Raw genomic sequence first — 18,836 nt, forward strand, 5'->3', positions numbered from 1 at the left:
AGACACTTTCACACCTTAGCTCCTTTTCTCAATAACAACTGGACACAGTGAGTGAGGACAAGAGGCCAAGGTTCTCCATGGTGAATGGCTCCCCTGCAAGCTGCCCAGAACCCCCTGCCTCCTTCTCCCCTGCGTGAAGCAGAGCCCTTCAAAGTGAGTCCTTAACAGCCGAAGGCCGGAGAGGGGGAGGCTATGAAGGGTAGAGGTGGTAATGCAGGGAGGACTCAGTAATAGATTTGTTCAAAAGGAAACAAAAGCCATTTTGTAGGACAGAGACATAAGCATGGAAGATATTTCTTCACCTATCAGAAGCAAATATTGTTAAAACCAAAACTACCGATGCTAACGAAGAAATTCTATTTTTTCCAAATAACTCCCCAAATTCCACTTACTAAATACCATGTTTGTTACTCAGAAGGTATACCCAGAATAAGTTCCTATTTTCAGAGGTCTTTGACCAGGTACTTCCTTCTCCATATTCATTAAAAGGAAATTTCTTTTCACTAAGAGCACCAGAAAGCACTGAAAAGAAAGTGGTACTAGTGGGTGTGGTGGCGCATGCTTGTAATCCCAGCACTGGGGAGGCTGAGACAGGGGGATCGCGGTTCACGGCCAGCCTCAACTAGTGAGGCCTCTTCAACTCAGTGAGACCCCGTTTCAAAATAAAAAGAAAAGAAAAAAAAAGAAGAAAAAAGAAAAAGGAAGGCTGTCCCTAGAGCCCCGTGGCCTCCACGCTAGAGCTCCTGGCTCCTCGGTCCGCCTGACCCAGCCCTAGCTCCGCTGTCATTGTGCTGTCGGGAGAAAACACAAGGCAGCAGCCTTCCCTCATCACCTAGCTACTTCCGAGCCTCCGTCTGCTGAGGGGAGACTTCCCCAGCTTTCGGCCTTATCTTCCTGGCTCAACGCTGCGCGAGCTGCCTAAGAATAACCCTACAGTACTGTGGCCTGTAACTCCTCGCCCTGGCTGGCTGATGACCACAGGCTGATGACCACAGGCCCCGCAGAGGCCTCCAGCGGGCAGGTGTGCTTGCTGTCTGTCCTTTGGTAATCTCTACCAAGCCATATCTAAGGCCTTTCTTTCACCCGAGGAGGAAGCATAAAAGGTGAAAAAGAACATTTGTAGCTGGGCACATGCCTGTCATTACTGCAGGTTTGAGGCCAGCCTTAGAAACTTAACAAGACCCTGTTTCAACATAAAAAACTGAAAGGGCTTGGGGTGGGGTGTAGCTTGGAAGTACAGCACCTCTGGGTTCAATCTCCAGTAACAAAAAACAAAAAACAAAAAAAAAAAGGAAGAACATTTGTTCTGTGTGTGTATGTGGTACTAGGGATTGAACCCAGGGGTATTTAACCTCTGAGCTATCCCCCAGCCCTATTTTATTTTATTTTTATTTATTTATTTTTTGGTGGTACTGGAGGTGGAACCCAGAGGCTTTCTACCTCCAGGCTATACTCCCAGACCTATTTTATATTTTATTTTGAAACATGATCTCACTAAGTTGCTGAGGCTGGTCTCAAACCTGTGATCCTCCTGTCTCAGGCTCCCAAGTACTGAGATTACAAGTGTGTGTCACCACACCACGCCAGGCTTTCATACTTTTGTAAAAATCCAAAGTAATCAAGTTTGAGACAGACTCTAGGTAGTATCCCGTTACCACCACTGAAGCTTAGTGATCTTTCCGGGATTCTGACCAGCCTTAACTCACCTGGGAGAGACCCTGACAGAGAGCTCGGGTGTGGCACGTAGCCGAGGGGCACAGAAGCAGGCCCGTGGACCACATAGTCGTTCGTCACAGTTTCCCCGTCTCCCTTCATGCGTGGACACAACATCCTCTGGCAGATGAAGTATATGGTTCCAGACACAAAAATGGTGACAATTACGCCAATAACCGAACCTACTGTGTTAGTGGCCTGTGGCGCTGGCTCCTCAGTTGGATCTAAAACAGAACAGTGTACAGTTATCTAAGAGAAAAATCTAAGAGAAACTATATGTTCAGAACAGTGATAAGAAAGGGCCCAACAGAACGTGAAGCTACATACTTGGTGAAGATAATGCATAAGACTTTTTCTTTTATAAATTAATTATAATTAGTAATCAAAATGAACTAAGTAAAATAATGTGTTGGGAAGTATAGCTATAAATTGTCAGAAACAAAGATGGCAAATGAAGCATAGATTTAAATATTAAGAAACTCTAATATAATCAACTCCAAGCTGGGCGTGGTGGCGCACGCTTGTCATCCCAGCATTCAGGAGGCTGAGACCAGAGGATGGCGGCTTGTGGACAGCCTCAGCTACTTAGTGAGGCCCTCTGCAACTCAGTGAGACCCTGTTTCAAAATAAAGAACAAAAAACAGGGCTGGGGTGTAGCTCGGAGGTAGAAAGCCCCTGGGTTCCCCCCTCAGTACTGGAAAATAAGAAATCAACTCCATTTTGTTTATCACAAAACCAACAAAGTTACTTTGGAAGTGCAAGGAGCATTTTAGGACTGAAGGGATGGGCAAGAAGGTCCCCCGATGCTTCCCAGGGAAGGGCGAAGAAGCCAGTGGCACCTCTGGCACCTGCAGGGTTTTAGGTCTGAATAGTGACCCCTGGGCCTGGTAGAGGGAACTGCAGGGGAGCCCCAGGATGCAGGAAGCATCCGGGTGATGCTTCCTTCAGGCTGCCTGGGAGCAGGGAAGACAGGCCTGCGCGGCAGGAGGACTAGAGGGCCCGTGGTAAAGGAGGCACTGCCGCAGGCCTGGCCAGACACACGCTCCCACTTCCCTGAGCTACGAGCCGTGAACACACAAGGGCTCCCGCCTCAGAGGGCATGTAAAGGTGGCAGCAGTGCCCTTTAGCTCAGAAGCATTCTACTCTTGACCAGCCAACTTACACAACTGCAGACTTTTTAAAAACTTCCTTCCGCTTCATCCTACCTCAGATCTCCAATTCGCACAGCTACCTAATCCCCAGAGATTACACAGAGGAATGAAAGGACATGACAGCACGAGCTCCCGAGAGGCAGCGCCCCGTGACCACTCCTTGTCTCACTAAGCAGCCACACCATCGGCCCCACTCCTCTAGGGCCTTGGCGTCTCTTCCAGTGCACACTTCAAGACGCCTGACACACCCTCTAGCCTCTGGCTGTCTCCTCAGCCACCCGAGCCGGGGAGCGGCTTCTGTCCCCACCGCGCTCATACAGCTCTGCATCTCGCTGGCCTCCCCACGTGCTCAGTACTGCCGGCCCGTGCTCTCTTCTTTCCAAAACGCCTGGTCAGTGTCCTTCCAAGACACCACTTTCTGTCCCCCACCACTCGGGTAACTGAGGACTGGACCCAGTGGGGCTCTACCTCTTTCAGGTTTTGTTTGAAGTAGGGTCTTGCTAAGTTGCCGTGTGCTGGCCTCAACTCTGAGGTCCTATCTCAGCCTCCAAGTACTAGCACTGCACATGTGCACGCCAGGCCTGGCTTCAGCTTTTCATGTTTGATTATTCTTTCTCTGCTTCCTTTTTTGGCTTCATTCTCTCCTGACACTTAATTGTAGGTGTTTCCCTGACTTCTGTCTACCACCTGCTATCTTCCTCCTGTCCTTACTCTCCTGGGAGATTTTATCTACTGTTGCAGCTTTAATTATTATCAATAAAGTGAAAAGTGCCAAGCCACAGACTCATAATCAACAACTTCCTAACAGCTTCACTGATAGTCCACGGACATCTTTGATGTAATACATCCCAAACCGAACTCGTCATTACTACCACTTGTCACTTCTCCCCAATTCCAAAGGGGAAGATCACAAGTGAATGATGCAGCCCAGGAGGGCGACAGTGATGGCCGCAGGTAAGAAGGTGATGCGGGTGCCTGCCTGAAGGCATTTAAATCAAAACAAAGACAAATGAACAGAAACGCTGCATCAACTGAACATCCCGCCCACACCCAGGATATGGGACAGTTGAGTTGCTGCTATCTATTCTAGTTATGAGTCCTGACACTCAGTAAGGCACCTATGGGCCATCTTAGGCTTGCCACTGTAGCTGACTGGCTGCCAAAGCCTTAGTCTGTTTCTGAAATAGATCTGCAATCTATGCCTTCCTTTAACACCACCTCCTCTCTTGACTTAGATCTCCATCTTTGGTTGAACTGTAAGAGCCTCCTGAGCACTTTTAAATTACAGACTGCAAGTCATTAGTAGATGGTGAAAACAATTTAATGTGTTGCAACTAGCATTTAAAAAAAAAAACAGAAAACACCAGGATGCAGTCTACATCGTAGGAGTAAACACTCTGTGTGACACTTGTGTTTCTTTATGCATGTAACCCTATCTTTATATTCCTCTTGATGTGGTCCAAAGAAATTTGAAAACAACCAGCCTAAAAGATTTCCCTGCCTACACTCTTATCACCTCTAGTACATCTGCTTTACAGCCTTTGCATTTATGGTGCCATGCTAATCTTTTTCTTGAAACTTTAAGTGATTCCCCATTGAGAATGGTATATTGCCCAGGCAATACGAGACCTTGGGAACCTTGGTGCAGTACTACGTATACAGCAGTAGCCGAGTGCAGCATCAGGCAGTAAACACTTGAATGAATGGATAGACTCGAGTCTAAATATCTCACTTGAACTTTTCCAAATTCCATCAAACCAGTTCTGAAAGTGTAAACCCTGGCTTATGCCGAATTCTACGCAGAATCAAGTTTATTGGTTTGGGATATATCAGGGCAATGGTCGATAGAAATGAACCTTGAAGAAATTACAGGCTGTTCAGCCAAGAGACTAATTCTCAAGGTATATATTGGTTCAAGTACTCTCAGGTTACATTCTAAGAAAATGTTGGAAACACTTCAAGAAAACATTGAGAGCTAGTTAAGCATTGACTAATGTTCAGAAATGAAGTCCACACCACCCAATGATGTCCATGTGTCTAAATTGAGAACCTTCTGACTTTAGCTGCAGTATGGCAATGTTAGTAAATATTTCTATGGTGGAAAAAAATTTGGGGGGGGGCAGTACTGGGGATTAAATCAAGGGGCATTCTACCTGAGCTACACCACAGCCCTATCTTTTATTCCTCATTTTGAAACAAGTCTCACTGAGTTGTAAAGGGCGTCACTAAGTAGCTGACACCGGCCGCGAACCTACAATCCTCCTATCTCGGCCTCCCGAGTACAGGATAACAAGGGTGTGGCTTCATGCTTAGCTCTGTCAATATTTTTGTGCATAAAAACTGCTATCTTGCCAGGTGTGGCAGCGCATGCCTGAAATCAGTTCAGGTTAAAGGACAATCTCAGCGAACAGTGAGACTCATCAACCTACTGAGACCCTGTTCCAAAATAAAAATAAAATAGGGCGGAAGGGGTAGCTCAGAAGTAGAATGCCCTGGGCTCAATCCCCAGTACCCACCCCCCACAAAAACTCTAAGGAATTATTAAAAGCAAAACCAAAGAAATATCTGGCTTAAATAACTAGTTTAACATTAATACCTGTTCTTAATAAGGAGCCCTTGACTATAAGTAAAACTTACACTAAGCAAACAGAAAGCACTTCAAGCCTCCGAGCGCCCTACACGCAGTCACAAGCCTCAGCTACTCACAACAGTCCAGCTCGTCAGAGCTGTCGCTGCAGTCCACGCTCCGGTCACATCTCTTGTGCTTCCCCACACACTGCCCGTTGGCACAGCGAAACTGGTCCATGAGACAGAGCACTGCAAAGGCAAACAGTCCTACGTTACCAACACGCAGAGCCCACAGGAGGCCCAGGACGCACTCTAATACAGCGACACTCGTCAGACCTTCAGCTTAACCTCAGCACTGCGCCCTCGGCTCCCTACTGGCAGGAGGAGAGCGCGTGGGGAAGGGGCCTGACAGGGGAGCTCCTACTTTGCTCTTTAAGTTTCCTCCTTTATTAATAAAATTTTGTCATGTGCGCTGAAAAATTCTAGAGGGCTTATTTATGCTGTGTAAGGTTAGTGAGGGAAAGAAATAATGAGGCTTTTAGCATATATTAAGGTTCACTGGAAATGGAGCATTTTCCACAGCGACGGCCTGATCTTCCGCCGTCCGTCCAGTTTTCTGAGCTCATGCGAAGGCTGCTGTGCTGGAGGTGCACCTGCGGGACCGGCCGTGGGTGGACAGAGTCAGCTCACCCGGGACCCCGAGCCACTTCCTGAGACAGACTGCTGTAAGAGCGCAGCGGCCTAGCCTGGCCTGCACTCTGCCGGGCGTGAGCCTCCTGCCCAGGTGCTGCCCCCACAGGCCGTCACCAGAGCCAGCCTGGACCCTGCAGACCCCGAGCCGACACACCTGGCCATCAAGTAACCCAGCTGAGCTAGTTCACCCTAGTTTCCAAAAACTGAGTGAAAACACTATGACTCTGTAAAACCTTATGCAAGTGAACGTAATTAAAATACTTTACAACATAGAATTATGTTCACAACAAGGCGAAATAAACTTGAAAGAGCCAGAGTTCTTAGACTGAGCAGAAAAGGCGGCCAGGCGCGGCCGTGGTGGGCACCTTCGCAGTTCTTCTCGTCTGACTTGTCCTGGCAGTTCGCGTCTCCATTGCAGCGGAGGACGCCGTCGATGCACTGGCCGCTGGCGCACTGGAACTGGGACTCCGAGCACACAGGACAGTTGAGCTCGTCGCTGTGGTCCTCACATTCAGTAAAGCCGTCGCACCGCCACGCCACGGGGATGCAGTCGATCTCCCCGGTGAAGCAAGTGAACTGCTGCGGGGAGCACGTGGGCGGCTCTTCGGGGGGGGGGGACACGGGACACACAAGAACAAAGGTCACGCAGGGCACGCACGTCCACGCGAGCTGAGTTCCCTTAATGAACACATCCGGGCGCTTTACAATACCAGAAGATTGCTTACCAGTCCTAAAACTGAAGCAGGATTGTATCTGCAACCATTACGATCTCACACACACCTTGGAATGATTACGGTAACCACCAACCTCCAAAGATCTCAGTTAGCCTAGAGCTCTTAAGTGTTCTAACTCTGGACTTCTGAAAACGAGGCCTGCAACTTGCTGAGAACCCCTGACACCACCTTTTACTTATTTATTTTCATTTTTATTTTTTTGGTGGTACTGGGGTTCCTGGAAACCCTTCTATCTCCAGGTTTCACTCCCAGACCTATTTTATATTTTATTTGGAAACAGGGTCTCTTAAGTCAGCGAGGCTGGCTTCGAACCTTCTTGATCCTCCTGACTTCACCTCCCAAGAGCATGGATTACAAGTGTGCACCACACGCCTGGCCTGACATCTCCTTTTAGTGGGTATACTAGGTCACAACTATTTTAATTATAATTCTAACATGTCATTGGTTTTTTTCACTACATTTGTACTGAGGCTAAAAAAGGAATGGTAACTGGAGGTGTTGGCACCTTGGTCGGTTTGAGGGAACTGTACCAAACTGTATTTGATAGCAGTCACTGTATTCGACACCGCCACACACAAACAAAAATTGTTCTGGGGGTGAGGCTCAGGTGGAATGCCCCTGGTCTAATCCCTAGTACTGACGGAGGCAGCGGGGGGGGGGGGGGGGGGCACGGGACTGAAAACAATCAAAATGTTTGCCACAGAAATTTAGACACAAAGGATTACATGTCATGATTCCAATGATTCAAAGTTCAAGAAAAGAAAAATTAGTTTATAAGACTAAAAATTAGAATAGTGGTTGAAGAGGAGAATTGACTAGTTAATGTGCAAATGAAAACAAAGGCTTTTTTTTTTCGTGGTAGTGGGGATGGAACCCAGGGGCATTCTACCTCCAAGCAACACCATGAGCCCAATTTTTTTTGTGTGTGTGTGTGTGTATGTGGTACTGGGAGTGGAACCCTGGGCTTTATACCTCTGGGCTATACTCCCAGACCTATTTTATATTTTATTTGAAAACAGGGTCTCACTAAGTTGCTGAGAGCCTCACTCAGTAGCTGAGGCTGGCTTCGAACCTGTGTGATCCTCCTGTCTCGGCCTCCTAAGAGCAGGAATTACAAGCGTGCGCCCCCACGCCCAGCTACCAGCCCAAATTTTTATTCTTTATTTTGAAACAGGGTCTCCCTGAATTGCAAAGGGCCTCACTAAGTAGCTCCTCCCGTCTCAGCCTCCCAAGTGCTGGGATAAAACAAGCATGTGCCTCCACGCCTGGCTGAAAACAAAGGCTATTTAAAAGACATTTTCTAGCTAGAAGATGAGATCCTCGATTCAGTTTTACTATGTTATCATTACCATAAATAAGTGGAATTTTTTCTAGAATTTGCCTTTAAAGTAACAGTCTGGCACTCTGATATGAAAAATATGTTTTTTACTTAGTAAAACATAACTAACAAAGCTTACCAATTTAACCAAGAGTGTAGTTCAGTGATGAAAATACATTTGCATTACTGTGTAACGTATGCTGCTTTTACTGGGGATTGAACCCAGGGGCATTCTCTCTCCAACATATACCCCCGGCCTTTTCACTATGTTGCTGAGGCTGGGCTCAAACCTTCCACCTCTCAGCTCCCCAAGTACTGGGATTACAGGCATGTGCCACCATACCCAGCTGATCACAGCTTTTTTTTTTCCCCCCCAGTACTGGGGATTGAACCAGGGGCATTCTACCTCCGAGCTCCACCTCCAGCCCTATTTTACTTTTATTTTGAAACAGGGTCTTGCGAGGTTGGTGTCAGTCTCATTCCTTGCAGAGGCTGGCTGCAAGCCTGCGATCCTCCTGTCTCAGCCTCCCAAGTACTGGGATAACAAGCGTGCGCCACCACACTTGGCTGATCGTTATCCCGAATAGGATAAACTCAGTTATTTTATCTAATAATTTCCCAAACAATAGAAATTAGATTGTTTTAAAATTTCTGTCACTATAAAAAACAGCACGGTGTATAGTCTTTTTCTTTAAATTAACTTAGAAACATCCCCAAAAGAACTTCTCAATTTAGGGTATGAATATTACCATGTGCTTGGTACTGTCATACCAGGATTTAACAAAGAAATGTACCAATCTGTTATGCCCCATAGTGATTAAACCAACTTCACTACAATAACATCACTATATTTAGTGATATCTTTTTTTGTGTGGTACTGGGAATGGAACCCAGGAACATTCTACCTCTGAGTTACATTCCCAGCCCGATTTTTTATTCTTTATTCTGAAACAGGGTCTTACTAAGTTGTGGAGGGCCTCACTGAGTAGCTGAGGCTGTCTGTAAACTGAGATCTTCCTGTCTCAGCCTCCCAAGTACTGAGATTACAAGCTTGGGTCACTATGCCTGGCTGTGTTATTAAAAAAAAAACAAACATTAATTTTTTTGTTTATTGAGGGGGCACAGTAAGTAGGTAAGAAAAATAACAGGAAAATACTGATGAATTTGAACAAAAGACCACTTTCTCAGACATAGTTCATATTCCCATCAATGATAGAGGTAAGTTAATTATCTTCTTACTATCTGGGGATATGAGGAAGCGATCATGTCGTTAGGAAACACATTCACTCACAGGTTAAAATGTGGTTTTGTAAGCCAGGCGTGGTGCGCACTTGTAATCCCAGTACTTGGGAGGCTGAGACAGGAGGATCACAGGTTCATGGCCAGCCTCAGCTACTTAGTGAGGCCCTGTTTCAAAATAAAGAATAAAACATAGGGCTAGGGGTATAGATAGCTTGGAGGTAGAATGCCCCTGGGTTCAATCCCTAGTATTGCAATAAATAAATAAATAAATGAATGGTTTTGTGTATATTTCACACACAGTGACATGCTATTCACCTAACAAAAGAAAACCCTATCATTTGCAACACAAATTAATTAACCTGGAGACCACAGTGTTAAATGAAATAAGAAAAACACAGAAAGACAAATACCACATAATTTTACTTATATGTAGGTTGTAAAGTCAAGCTCACTGAAACAGTTCTCAAAGGAGGGAGGTCAAAAGCCTCACGCGGTGCAGACGAATGGGACCCAAGTGTCCAGCTAGGCTAAGCAGACCCAGAGTGTGGAGCACAGAGCACATCAGACTGTACAGGAAAGTGACAATGCACTTACCTCCACACGACAGCTCGTCCTGAAGCAGAACCAAGTGCATGGGGCAGGAGCACCTTGTCGTCCCATCTCCTTTTACGAGACAAATATGGGAACAGCCGCCATTATCCTGGGAACAAGGGTGCTGCCCTGGGGAAAGAGACATCTGTCAAAATCACGTACTTCGGAACCACAAAGAAAGCGAAGTACAAAATCAGCTGGGACTTTATTTCTACACAACAGAATTTTTAATCCATCCCATACAGCCTACAAGGAAATATGTATGTCTAGCCACTGTTTCTGTATGTCTATATCCATATTTTAAACTTTTTTTTTTTTTGGTGGTACTGGGATTCCTGGAAGCCCTCCTTCCTCCGGGCTACACTCCCAGACCTATTTTATATTTTTGAAACAGGGTCTCTTACGCCAGCACGGCTGGCTTCGAACCTGCGCGATCCTCCTGTCTCCGCCTCCCAAGCGCGGGGATTACAAGCGTGCGCCACCACGCCCGGCCATATTTTAAACTTTTATAAGGAAGAAAAGTTGACGTGTAACTGCTGAGAGATCTGGATATTATTGTTTTAAATTTAAGAACTCTTCTCTAAAAAATTTTAACTCAGAAATTCTATCTTCCCAAAAGGTAAATGATTTCACTTAAATAGCATTTTAAGAAGGAATCCACTGAAAATTAGTTACCTAAAGAGAAAACTTAAAAGACACATAAAAAACTATTCAGAGACAATTCTTTGCTTATTATTTGCAAAGGTAACTTGCAATTATTACACATGTCTAATTCCCTCGTGCTTGGGCTAGATTAGAGAAACAAGCCACTGGGCGATTTTCCAAAACCTGTCTCCCACGTTGGGTCTCAGAGGAGCCCGGCTCGGAAGGTCCTCTTTAGCTTGGTTACGAAATGCCAACACCTAGCACACCTCCACTTACATCTGACTCTTCTGAAATAAAGGGGGCGGTGAGACTGAGAGTCAGCATCTACAAACGAACTGACTCTCCAAAACAGGCACCACCGATCATATCGGAATACACAACTTATGTACACAGCCCTTACTTCCACGACACTTAAGCAAAACCCTCAGTCTCATATTAGAAAATTCAAAGCATGTTTTCCCAATAGAGTCATAATAGGCCGTTATATAAAAAGATGTTCTCCCCTAAAATTCTGGAAATATTCAGAAATTTTTTGCAAAAACAAACCTTTATCAAGTGAGTAACAAAGGCACTATAATCACATCTTGCTACCATCAAACGTCCAGCCTGACAAAACTCCCAGCTTTCCAGTTCTCAAATACCTCGAGCTTCTCTAAGCTCGTGGACAACGGCAGCACGACGCACACCTGACTGAACAAGCCATCAGAGTGCTCCTGCTCCTCGAGCTGCCGACAGCACAGAGCCGAGAGGGTCCGAGCTCAGCAGCTCTCCAGCAGCGCAGCCCGGCATGGAGACCTGGCGCCGGCAACTCTGAGGACACTTCTGATCACACACGGGCACCACAAAGAGGTTAGGCCAAGGCGCCTAGCCATTTTCAAGTTTTTGATAAAAGGAAAAATTGTAATTATATTTCTAAGTTGGAAACTGAAAATAAAAAATAAGCACTGATGAAACAGTCTTTGTATGTTTACATACTAATTTTAGTTTGTTTTGCTTTTAAGAATATGATTAATCCATAAATATATTATAAGACATAATCTTGGGTTTTGTTCAAACTCTAGGGGCATGGACAAAAATGAATAAATTCTTTATACTACCAATTCTCAAAAAGACTGACGGAGATTAAAAACAAAACAAAACAGGCCTGACAAAATTACTGGTGCACCTGCAGTTTTATTTTGTGGTGCTGGGGCAGAGCCCAGAACCCATGCATCAAGGCAAGTACTTTGCTGCTGAGATCTTTCCCTGCCCCCAATTTTTTAACATGAGCAAGACTGAGTATCCCAGACACCTAATTTATGGAGATACTTAGAGATGCCATACAACACTGAGGTTTGTTTTTTTGTGTGTGATACTGGGGATGGAATCCTCCTACCTCCGGACTACACTCTCAGACCTATTTTATATTTTATTTGGAAACAGGGTCTCTTAAGCCAGCACGGCTGGCTTCAAACCTGCGCGATCTCCTGTCTCCGCCTCCCAAGCGCGGGGATGACAAGCGTGCGCCACCATGCCCGGCAACACTGAGTTAATTTTTAAATGCAAAACTAAGAGTATATGAAAATCTCGAAGATAAAAGGCCAAGACATAAAAGTACATCTGCTTCTAAAAGAAAAAAAAGTCCTCTAATTAGCATTGCTCCGTCAATACTTACTATATACTGGAGAACACGATACTAAATGAGATTAGTCAGTCACAAAGTGGGAAGCTGGATGTTCTGCCTCGTTTGAGGAAGCTAGGGAGAAACTGGGAGACAGGAGGGACTCCAGATTAGGAGCCTCAGCTGAGTGAGGAGAGGAACCAGAGGGAGGTGGGCCTCCAAGACCACGATGTGCACCTGCGTGGCAGGGGGACAGGCGGGCCTGGGGAGGCCCGTGAGTGCGGGTGCATGCACGCCTCCATCACCCTCACCTTCAAGACGTAACTGCACTGCACAGTAGAAAGAGAAAGGGCAAGGGAGGCTTACGGTACTCCTGCAGGCTCAGCTCCTGCACTGCATGGATGTCGCTGAGCTGGGCAATCCGAGCCTGCACTTTGGTCCTGCCCTCGCGGCCTGTCATGTCAATTTTTTCGATCATTTGCTGTTGCTTATCAATCCAGTAGAGCCAGTTTTCCAACACAGTCAGTCCCACGGGCTGTAAGATGTTGGAGTCTTCCAGCACGATCCTATTGGCACCTTGGGGAAGGAGAACATTCACCATCAATGACTCGTGGCGACAAATCGTACTGTTGACAAGTATTTCTTTTAAAACTAGGTAGAAGTACAGGAAAGAAAAAATATAAGATCTTTACCACAAAACTAAAAAGCCATGCTGACAGGATATACACACATCAGAAAACAGGTAATAAATCAGACACTCATATGACATCAAAAGACTAAATACGCATCTGCGGTGGTGCAAGCTTGAAATCCTAGTACTTTGGGGAGGATAAGACAGGGGGACACCAAGTTTTAGTAGGTCAGCCATGGCAAATTAAAACTGTTTCAAAATTCAAAAATAAAAAGGGCTGGAGGCGTATCTCAGAGCTCCCGTGTTCAATTCCCAGTACCACACACACAGAAGAGAGTAAGTGCAAAAGAGTACCTAGGTGAGATGGGTGTGGTGAAGCCCACCCTTAAACCCAGCTACTAAGCGCTTAGGCTGGGGAGAGCCAGGAGATCAAGGCCAGCTCAGGCAACTAGCCACACAGTCTGCAGGTGTAAGATAAAAAGGCTGGTGCAACCCTGTGGTAAAGCACCCCTGAGCTCAACCCCCACAATCTCCAGTATCTCAAAAGAGGAGGGGTGGGAGTGGGGGCAAATAGGTGCCCAATACACAGTAAATGTTCTAACTCATAGAAATGGGGAAGAGGGCAGGTTTCTTGTTTTTTCTTTTAGTAGAGTCCAATTTTCAAATTAAATTTTATGGACACCTCTAACATCAAACAGATTAGAAATGTACGTTTCCAGGTCAGCATGGGGTGAGCTCAGTTTACTGCTCTGCCTTCCCGTAGGATTCAACTCAGTGAGACCCAGTTTCAAAATAAAGAATAAAAAGATAGGGCTGGGGGTGTAGCTCAGAGGTCGAATGCCCCTGGGTTCCATCCCCAGTGCCGCAAAAAAAAAAAAAAAAAAAAAAAAAAAGGAAAATTCCAAGAAAGAGGCAAGCATAATGTTAAGTTTCAATAAATGGAGAAAAGTGGGAAGATATTCCAGATGAGAAAGCTCTGCCTAAGTCAATACTCATAACCAAGGGAAATTAAGAAGAAGTATATTTGTGCTTTCTCAAACTCTGCTAAAATGTTGGTAGTGGAAAAAAAAAGTATAAAACCATAAAAACAAAGGGAACAGAAGAGTACATAGAGCAAAAAGGTGATTATATAATTTGGGCTGGGGGCACGGTGGGCACGCTTGTGATCCCAGCATTCGGGAGGCTGAGAGGAGGATCGCGGTTCACAGACAGCCTCAGTTACTACTTAGGCCCTCTGCAACTCAGTGAGACCTGTTCCAAAATAAAGAACATGAAATAGGGCTGGGGGTGTAACTCAGAGGTAGAATGCCCCTGGGTTCCACCCTCAATACCGCAAAAGGAAAGAAAAAAATTATGAAATAGTAGTCCAAAGAAAGCTAAATGCCTACAATGAAGCCAACAATGAAATTAATTGGCTGCGGCTCTAGAAGCATCAGGTATTTTAGAAGAGAGCAAAGGGAGGATTTATGTGTCTGGAGCTGAAAAAGCGAGTATTAACTGAAAATACATTCAAGTTATAAAGCTCCTGGACCTCTTCTCTTGGCTGGACACAAGAACAAAAATGTAATTTCTAAAGAGGTTGTTGAGCCAGACAACAAGGTACTATCATAAGTGGAATGTCACATGAGAATTAATTAAAAGTCTAATTCCTGAACGAAAAGACCCTTCAGACACCTTTGAAGAACACCAGAGAGCCCACATTACCCTAATGCATGAAGCAGTAAGATTTTTCTGTATAAAAAAACTAGAAAAAAAATTAAAAGAATAAGAAAACCCCTGAAGACCCCTGAAACAGAACTTCAGACAGTTTAACTTGTAAGTCCCAGCTGGACTCTAGGTCTCTAGAAGAAACTCCCTGGATCACAAGCAGCAACATTGCAAGTTAGGAATTTTAGGGCCTCATACTAAATATAAAGAATCACCAAATAGTTAAAGAAAATTTCTACACTAAAGTTTGAAATTAATTAAATTATAATTTGACAAAAATACAATTAAAAGCAGAAAAAAATAGCAACTAAAATCCTAGAGAACAGGATGCTTTTGGAAGGCAGAGCTTTCAGGAAAAGAACAAACAAAAAAAAAAAAAAAAAAAAAAACAATGATAAGCCGGGTGTGGTGGGCACGCTTGCAATCCCAGTACCCTGGAGGTTGAGACAGGAGGAGCGCAGGTTTTTGGCCATTCTCAGCTGCTTAGTGAGGCCCTCTGCAACTTAGTGAGACCCTGTTTCATAATAAAAAAAATAAAAATAGGGTTGGGGGTGTAGTGTGGAGGTAGAATGCCCCTGGGTTCAATCCCTAGTACCGCAAAAATATAAAACAAAAATAAAAGTAAAGAATCAAAAACAGGGCTGGAGGTAGCTGGAAGGTAGAATGTCCTTGGGTTCAATCCCCAGTACCACACACACACACACCAGCCTTTTGCAGATTAAAAGCACTGACACTCGGAAATTTAAAAAATAAAACTCAACAAGGAGGCTAGGAGATAACTTTAAGAAGCTCTTCTAGAAAGCAGAAAAGATAGAGATGGATAATAGGAGAGAAAGATCCAGTGACAGTTAAGAACGTTCAGTCTCACCATATAAGCTACGGCCATTAGTCACTTGATAATCACCTCAGTAATCAGATAGACTGTCATAGTATTAGAGTACTTGTTTTCAAATAACCTTTACTTTCTTGATATTGCCCCCAAAGTGAGGAGGCACCAGGGCAGGCAGGGAGAGAGCAGTGGACTCTGGCGCCATGTGGCTTAGCTGCAGGGCACATCGTCCCGTGAACAGTCCCTGGCTTGAGGCATTCACCTGGATCCTGGGACACAGCCTCCAAGGACAGGAGGGCTGCAGCTAGGCGACAGGATGAATTCAAGCAAGAAAACTCAGAGATAGGCTCATGCGTATATAAGAATCATACTTATAATAAAAAGTTGTATCTCGTGACAATGCAAAGGATGGATTGTTGAGTCAGTGTTGTTAAAATAAAGCTAAGGATCTTTGTTTTAAAAGCAAAAAGCACCTCCTATGAATTTGCAAATAAAATCCAAGATCACTACAGAAAAAACTCTGAAGGTGTGCTGAAAATATTCACCAAAACCAAAATAAAAAGGAGGAACACTAGATGGTCACTGATAAAAAGAATTTCTGAAACATGCGTTTTCCTCCAATATATATGTAACTTAATAGTGCATTATTACTCTGAATACTTAAAATTCCTAGGAATCAAAAATCCGCAAATGGCAGCCACACACGAGGGCACAGGTGCCTGTAGTCCCAGTTACTAGGAGGCTGAGGCAGGAGGACTGTTAGTTCCATGCGAGCCTGGGCAACCAGTGGGAGAGAGGGAAGGAGGCAGGAGACAAACCATGCTTCATACATCATGTCTGTGAAAGTCTATGCATGGAAGCTTTCATAAAGAAAATCCAACGGGGAGGAGAACAGCCACATGCTAGAATTAAGGCCAGGGATGAATGAAAATATAAACCAAAGCAGAAGAACTAGAAAAGGAGGCGACACACTAAAATACACAATTTACCAAAATAAAGGGCAAGTAATTAGATAACAGAGGGAGTAAGCACACTGAAAGCTAAAGGAAAACCTCTTCTCCAGCAAACTTGATGTTTACTATAATAAGCGAAAAAAACAGAATGTGTACAGAAATAATACAGTGCAAGAAAAATAGAAATACTATTCACGAATCATCTTAAAAAATCAAAGTATGAAAACACACTCTTCGCGTACCTGATAGATCACTGCTTTCAATTCGCCGGAGATCTGAATCAGCCCAGAAGAGCTTGCCCAGCCTGCTATCAAGAGCTAACGCAACTGGTTTGCTTAAGCCACTGAAAAAGAGGACTTCCCGTTCTGTTCCATCCAAAGCAGCCCGTTCAATTTTGGGAGATCTTTCCTGAAGATTGGTGAAGTACATATACCTGAGGAGCAGGAAAAAAGAAGTTATCAAAGGGGAAAACACATAAAGTGGGAATTTCGTTTTTGGGTTTTGGTACTGAGGATTGAACCCAGGAGCATTCTACCTTTGAGCTACACCTCCAGCCCTACTTTTTATTTTGAAACAGGGTCTCGCTAAGTTGCGGAGTGCCTCACTAAGTAGCTGAGGCTGGCCGAGGACCTGCGATCCTCCTGTCTCAGTCTCCCAAGTGCTGGGATGACAAGCGTGTGCCACCGCGCCTGGTTGAGCGTATTCTTAAAGATAAAGTGGGCTGGGGTGCAGCTCAATGGTAGAGAACGTCTTTAGCATGTGTGAGGGCCTGGGTTCCATAAAGAGACTAATATGTTTTAAATCTTACTTTTAGTGTTTTTAAGCCTATTTGTAATTGATACACACATACTAATTGTGTGACATATGATGTTTAATACATGTGTACACTGCATAATCATGTTTAGCATACATATTTCAAGCACTTATTATTATTTCTTTATGGAAAAAAGATTAAAAATTTCCTTTTTTTTTTTTTTTGGTGGTACCGGGGGTGGAGCCCAGGGGCCTTCTACCTCTGGGCTACACTCCCAGACCTGTTTTATATTTTACTTAGAAACAGGGTCTCTTAAGCCAACTGAGGCTGGCTTCCAACTCGCGCGATCCTCCTGTCTCCGCCTCCCAAGGCAGGACAAGTGTGCGCCCCACACCTGGCATAAAAATTTCCTAGCTTTTTGAGATACACATAATTGCCGTCTATAGTCAGTTACCCTACCGGGCAACAGCAACAGAACTTCTTTCTTTCCTCCCCACCAGACATCTTGTTTGTTTGTTTGGCACCCTCCCTTTTGAGATAGGGTCTTGCTAAGTTACTGCACACTAACTTACTGCACACTGCCTTTGAAACTGTGATTCTCCCATCTCAGCCTCCCAAGTACTGGGATTATAAGCATGTGCCACATTACCTGGCTAAAATCTATTTTTAAAAAAGGCAATGAGATACTTTATTACTTTCAATAATAGTAACAAAGGATACACCGAATCCTTTCATAGATACACAGTGCTATACAAAGGAATACCTACATTCTCCAGAATAACACAATAAAGAGTAGTGACCAGAAAGTTAAGATAAAAAACTTGTTTCTTTTCTATTTAATGTTTTATCTCTTTTCTGTAATTCTTTTGAAGTGAGCTACTCTGCCCGCTGAATTCCTTAATTCATTCATATGCATACTGAATTTTAATTAAATGCAAAGCTCTGTACTAAATTAAAAATGACACTAATTCTTGTCATAAAGGGACCTAAGGTGTATTTAAAAAGCACAACTAAAAACTCAGGCACACTGGGAGGAGGGAGTCTGCCCACAGGGGCGCTGGTTCAGAGTGCTTGGTATCCACAGGGGGAGAGAGCTGCATCTGGCTGGGGTCAGGGAGACGGGGAATGCTTCACCATGGTGAAACTTATAGGGAAACCAAGGAAGGAAACTAGGCGGTGGAAGGAGAGAAGTACAAGAAAGCTGAAGAGAACGCCGGTTCTCAGGCACAGGACACATGGGGTGAAAGAGCGTGAGCGGGAAGGGGGGGGTCTGCACCGCAGGTGTCTGGGCGGCGCTGAGGAACGTACCCTTTCTCTGGATTCACCACGATGGCGCGGGGCCTGTCTTGCTCGCCCTTTAGCACCACTCCAATCGATCTCCCATCCAGCCTTATCACGTTGATGACATTGGCAGCCTCGCAAGTCCAGTAGATGTAGCGGCTATAAATGTCGATGCTGAGGTCATAGGGCTGTATTTCTAGGTTCTGATTGGGAACTGAGCTCACAACCACGGTAAAGCCCTAGGGAAAGAGGACAACCACACAGAAAGTCAGACTCCACATTACACAGTCTGCGGCTGTCATCCAGCTTCCCCTCAGTCTGAGAAAGCTTCTTTTGCTGATACACTTGGGGTAATGTGCTTCTCTGTTAACCCGCATCTCAAACAGTCCTGGGGCAGAAGGGAGCTGATGACAGATCAGTTACTCC

The 18,836-nt window shown here is 44.8% G+C and overlaps 1 protein-coding gene across 5 annotated transcripts in view; it reads right to left on the reverse strand.

Annotated features, from left to right (window-relative positions):
- The window catches only part of LRP6 (LDL receptor related protein 6), a gene marked incomplete at both ends in the record, with an annotated part of 111,936 nt that overhangs the window by 3,936 nt on the left and 89,164 nt on the right, over positions 1 to 18,836 (reverse strand). For 3 of the 5 annotated variants that reach the window (XM_080705691.1, XM_080705693.1, XM_080705689.1), the window contains 7 exons: positions 1,707 to 1,937; positions 5,571 to 5,681; positions 6,491 to 6,727; positions 10,014 to 10,139; positions 12,622 to 12,831; positions 16,618 to 16,808; positions 18,438 to 18,649. In XM_080705691.1, the coding sequence (XP_080561817.1) occupies positions 1,707 to 1,937; positions 5,571 to 5,681; positions 6,491 to 6,727; positions 10,014 to 10,139; positions 12,622 to 12,831; positions 16,618 to 16,808; positions 18,438 to 18,649 (1,318 nt within the window). The remainder of the gene's footprint in view (positions 1 to 1,706; positions 1,938 to 5,570; positions 5,682 to 6,490; positions 6,728 to 10,013; positions 10,140 to 12,621; positions 12,832 to 16,617; positions 16,809 to 18,437; positions 18,650 to 18,836) is intronic. The other 2 variants (XM_080705690.1, XM_080705692.1) reach the window with 2 other exon arrangements.

The sequence above is a fragment of the Muscardinus avellanarius genome (genome assembly GCF_963383645.1).
Source record: "Muscardinus avellanarius genome assembly, chromosome: 11".
NCBI lineage: Eukaryota > Metazoa > Chordata > Mammalia > Rodentia > Gliridae > Muscardinus > Muscardinus avellanarius.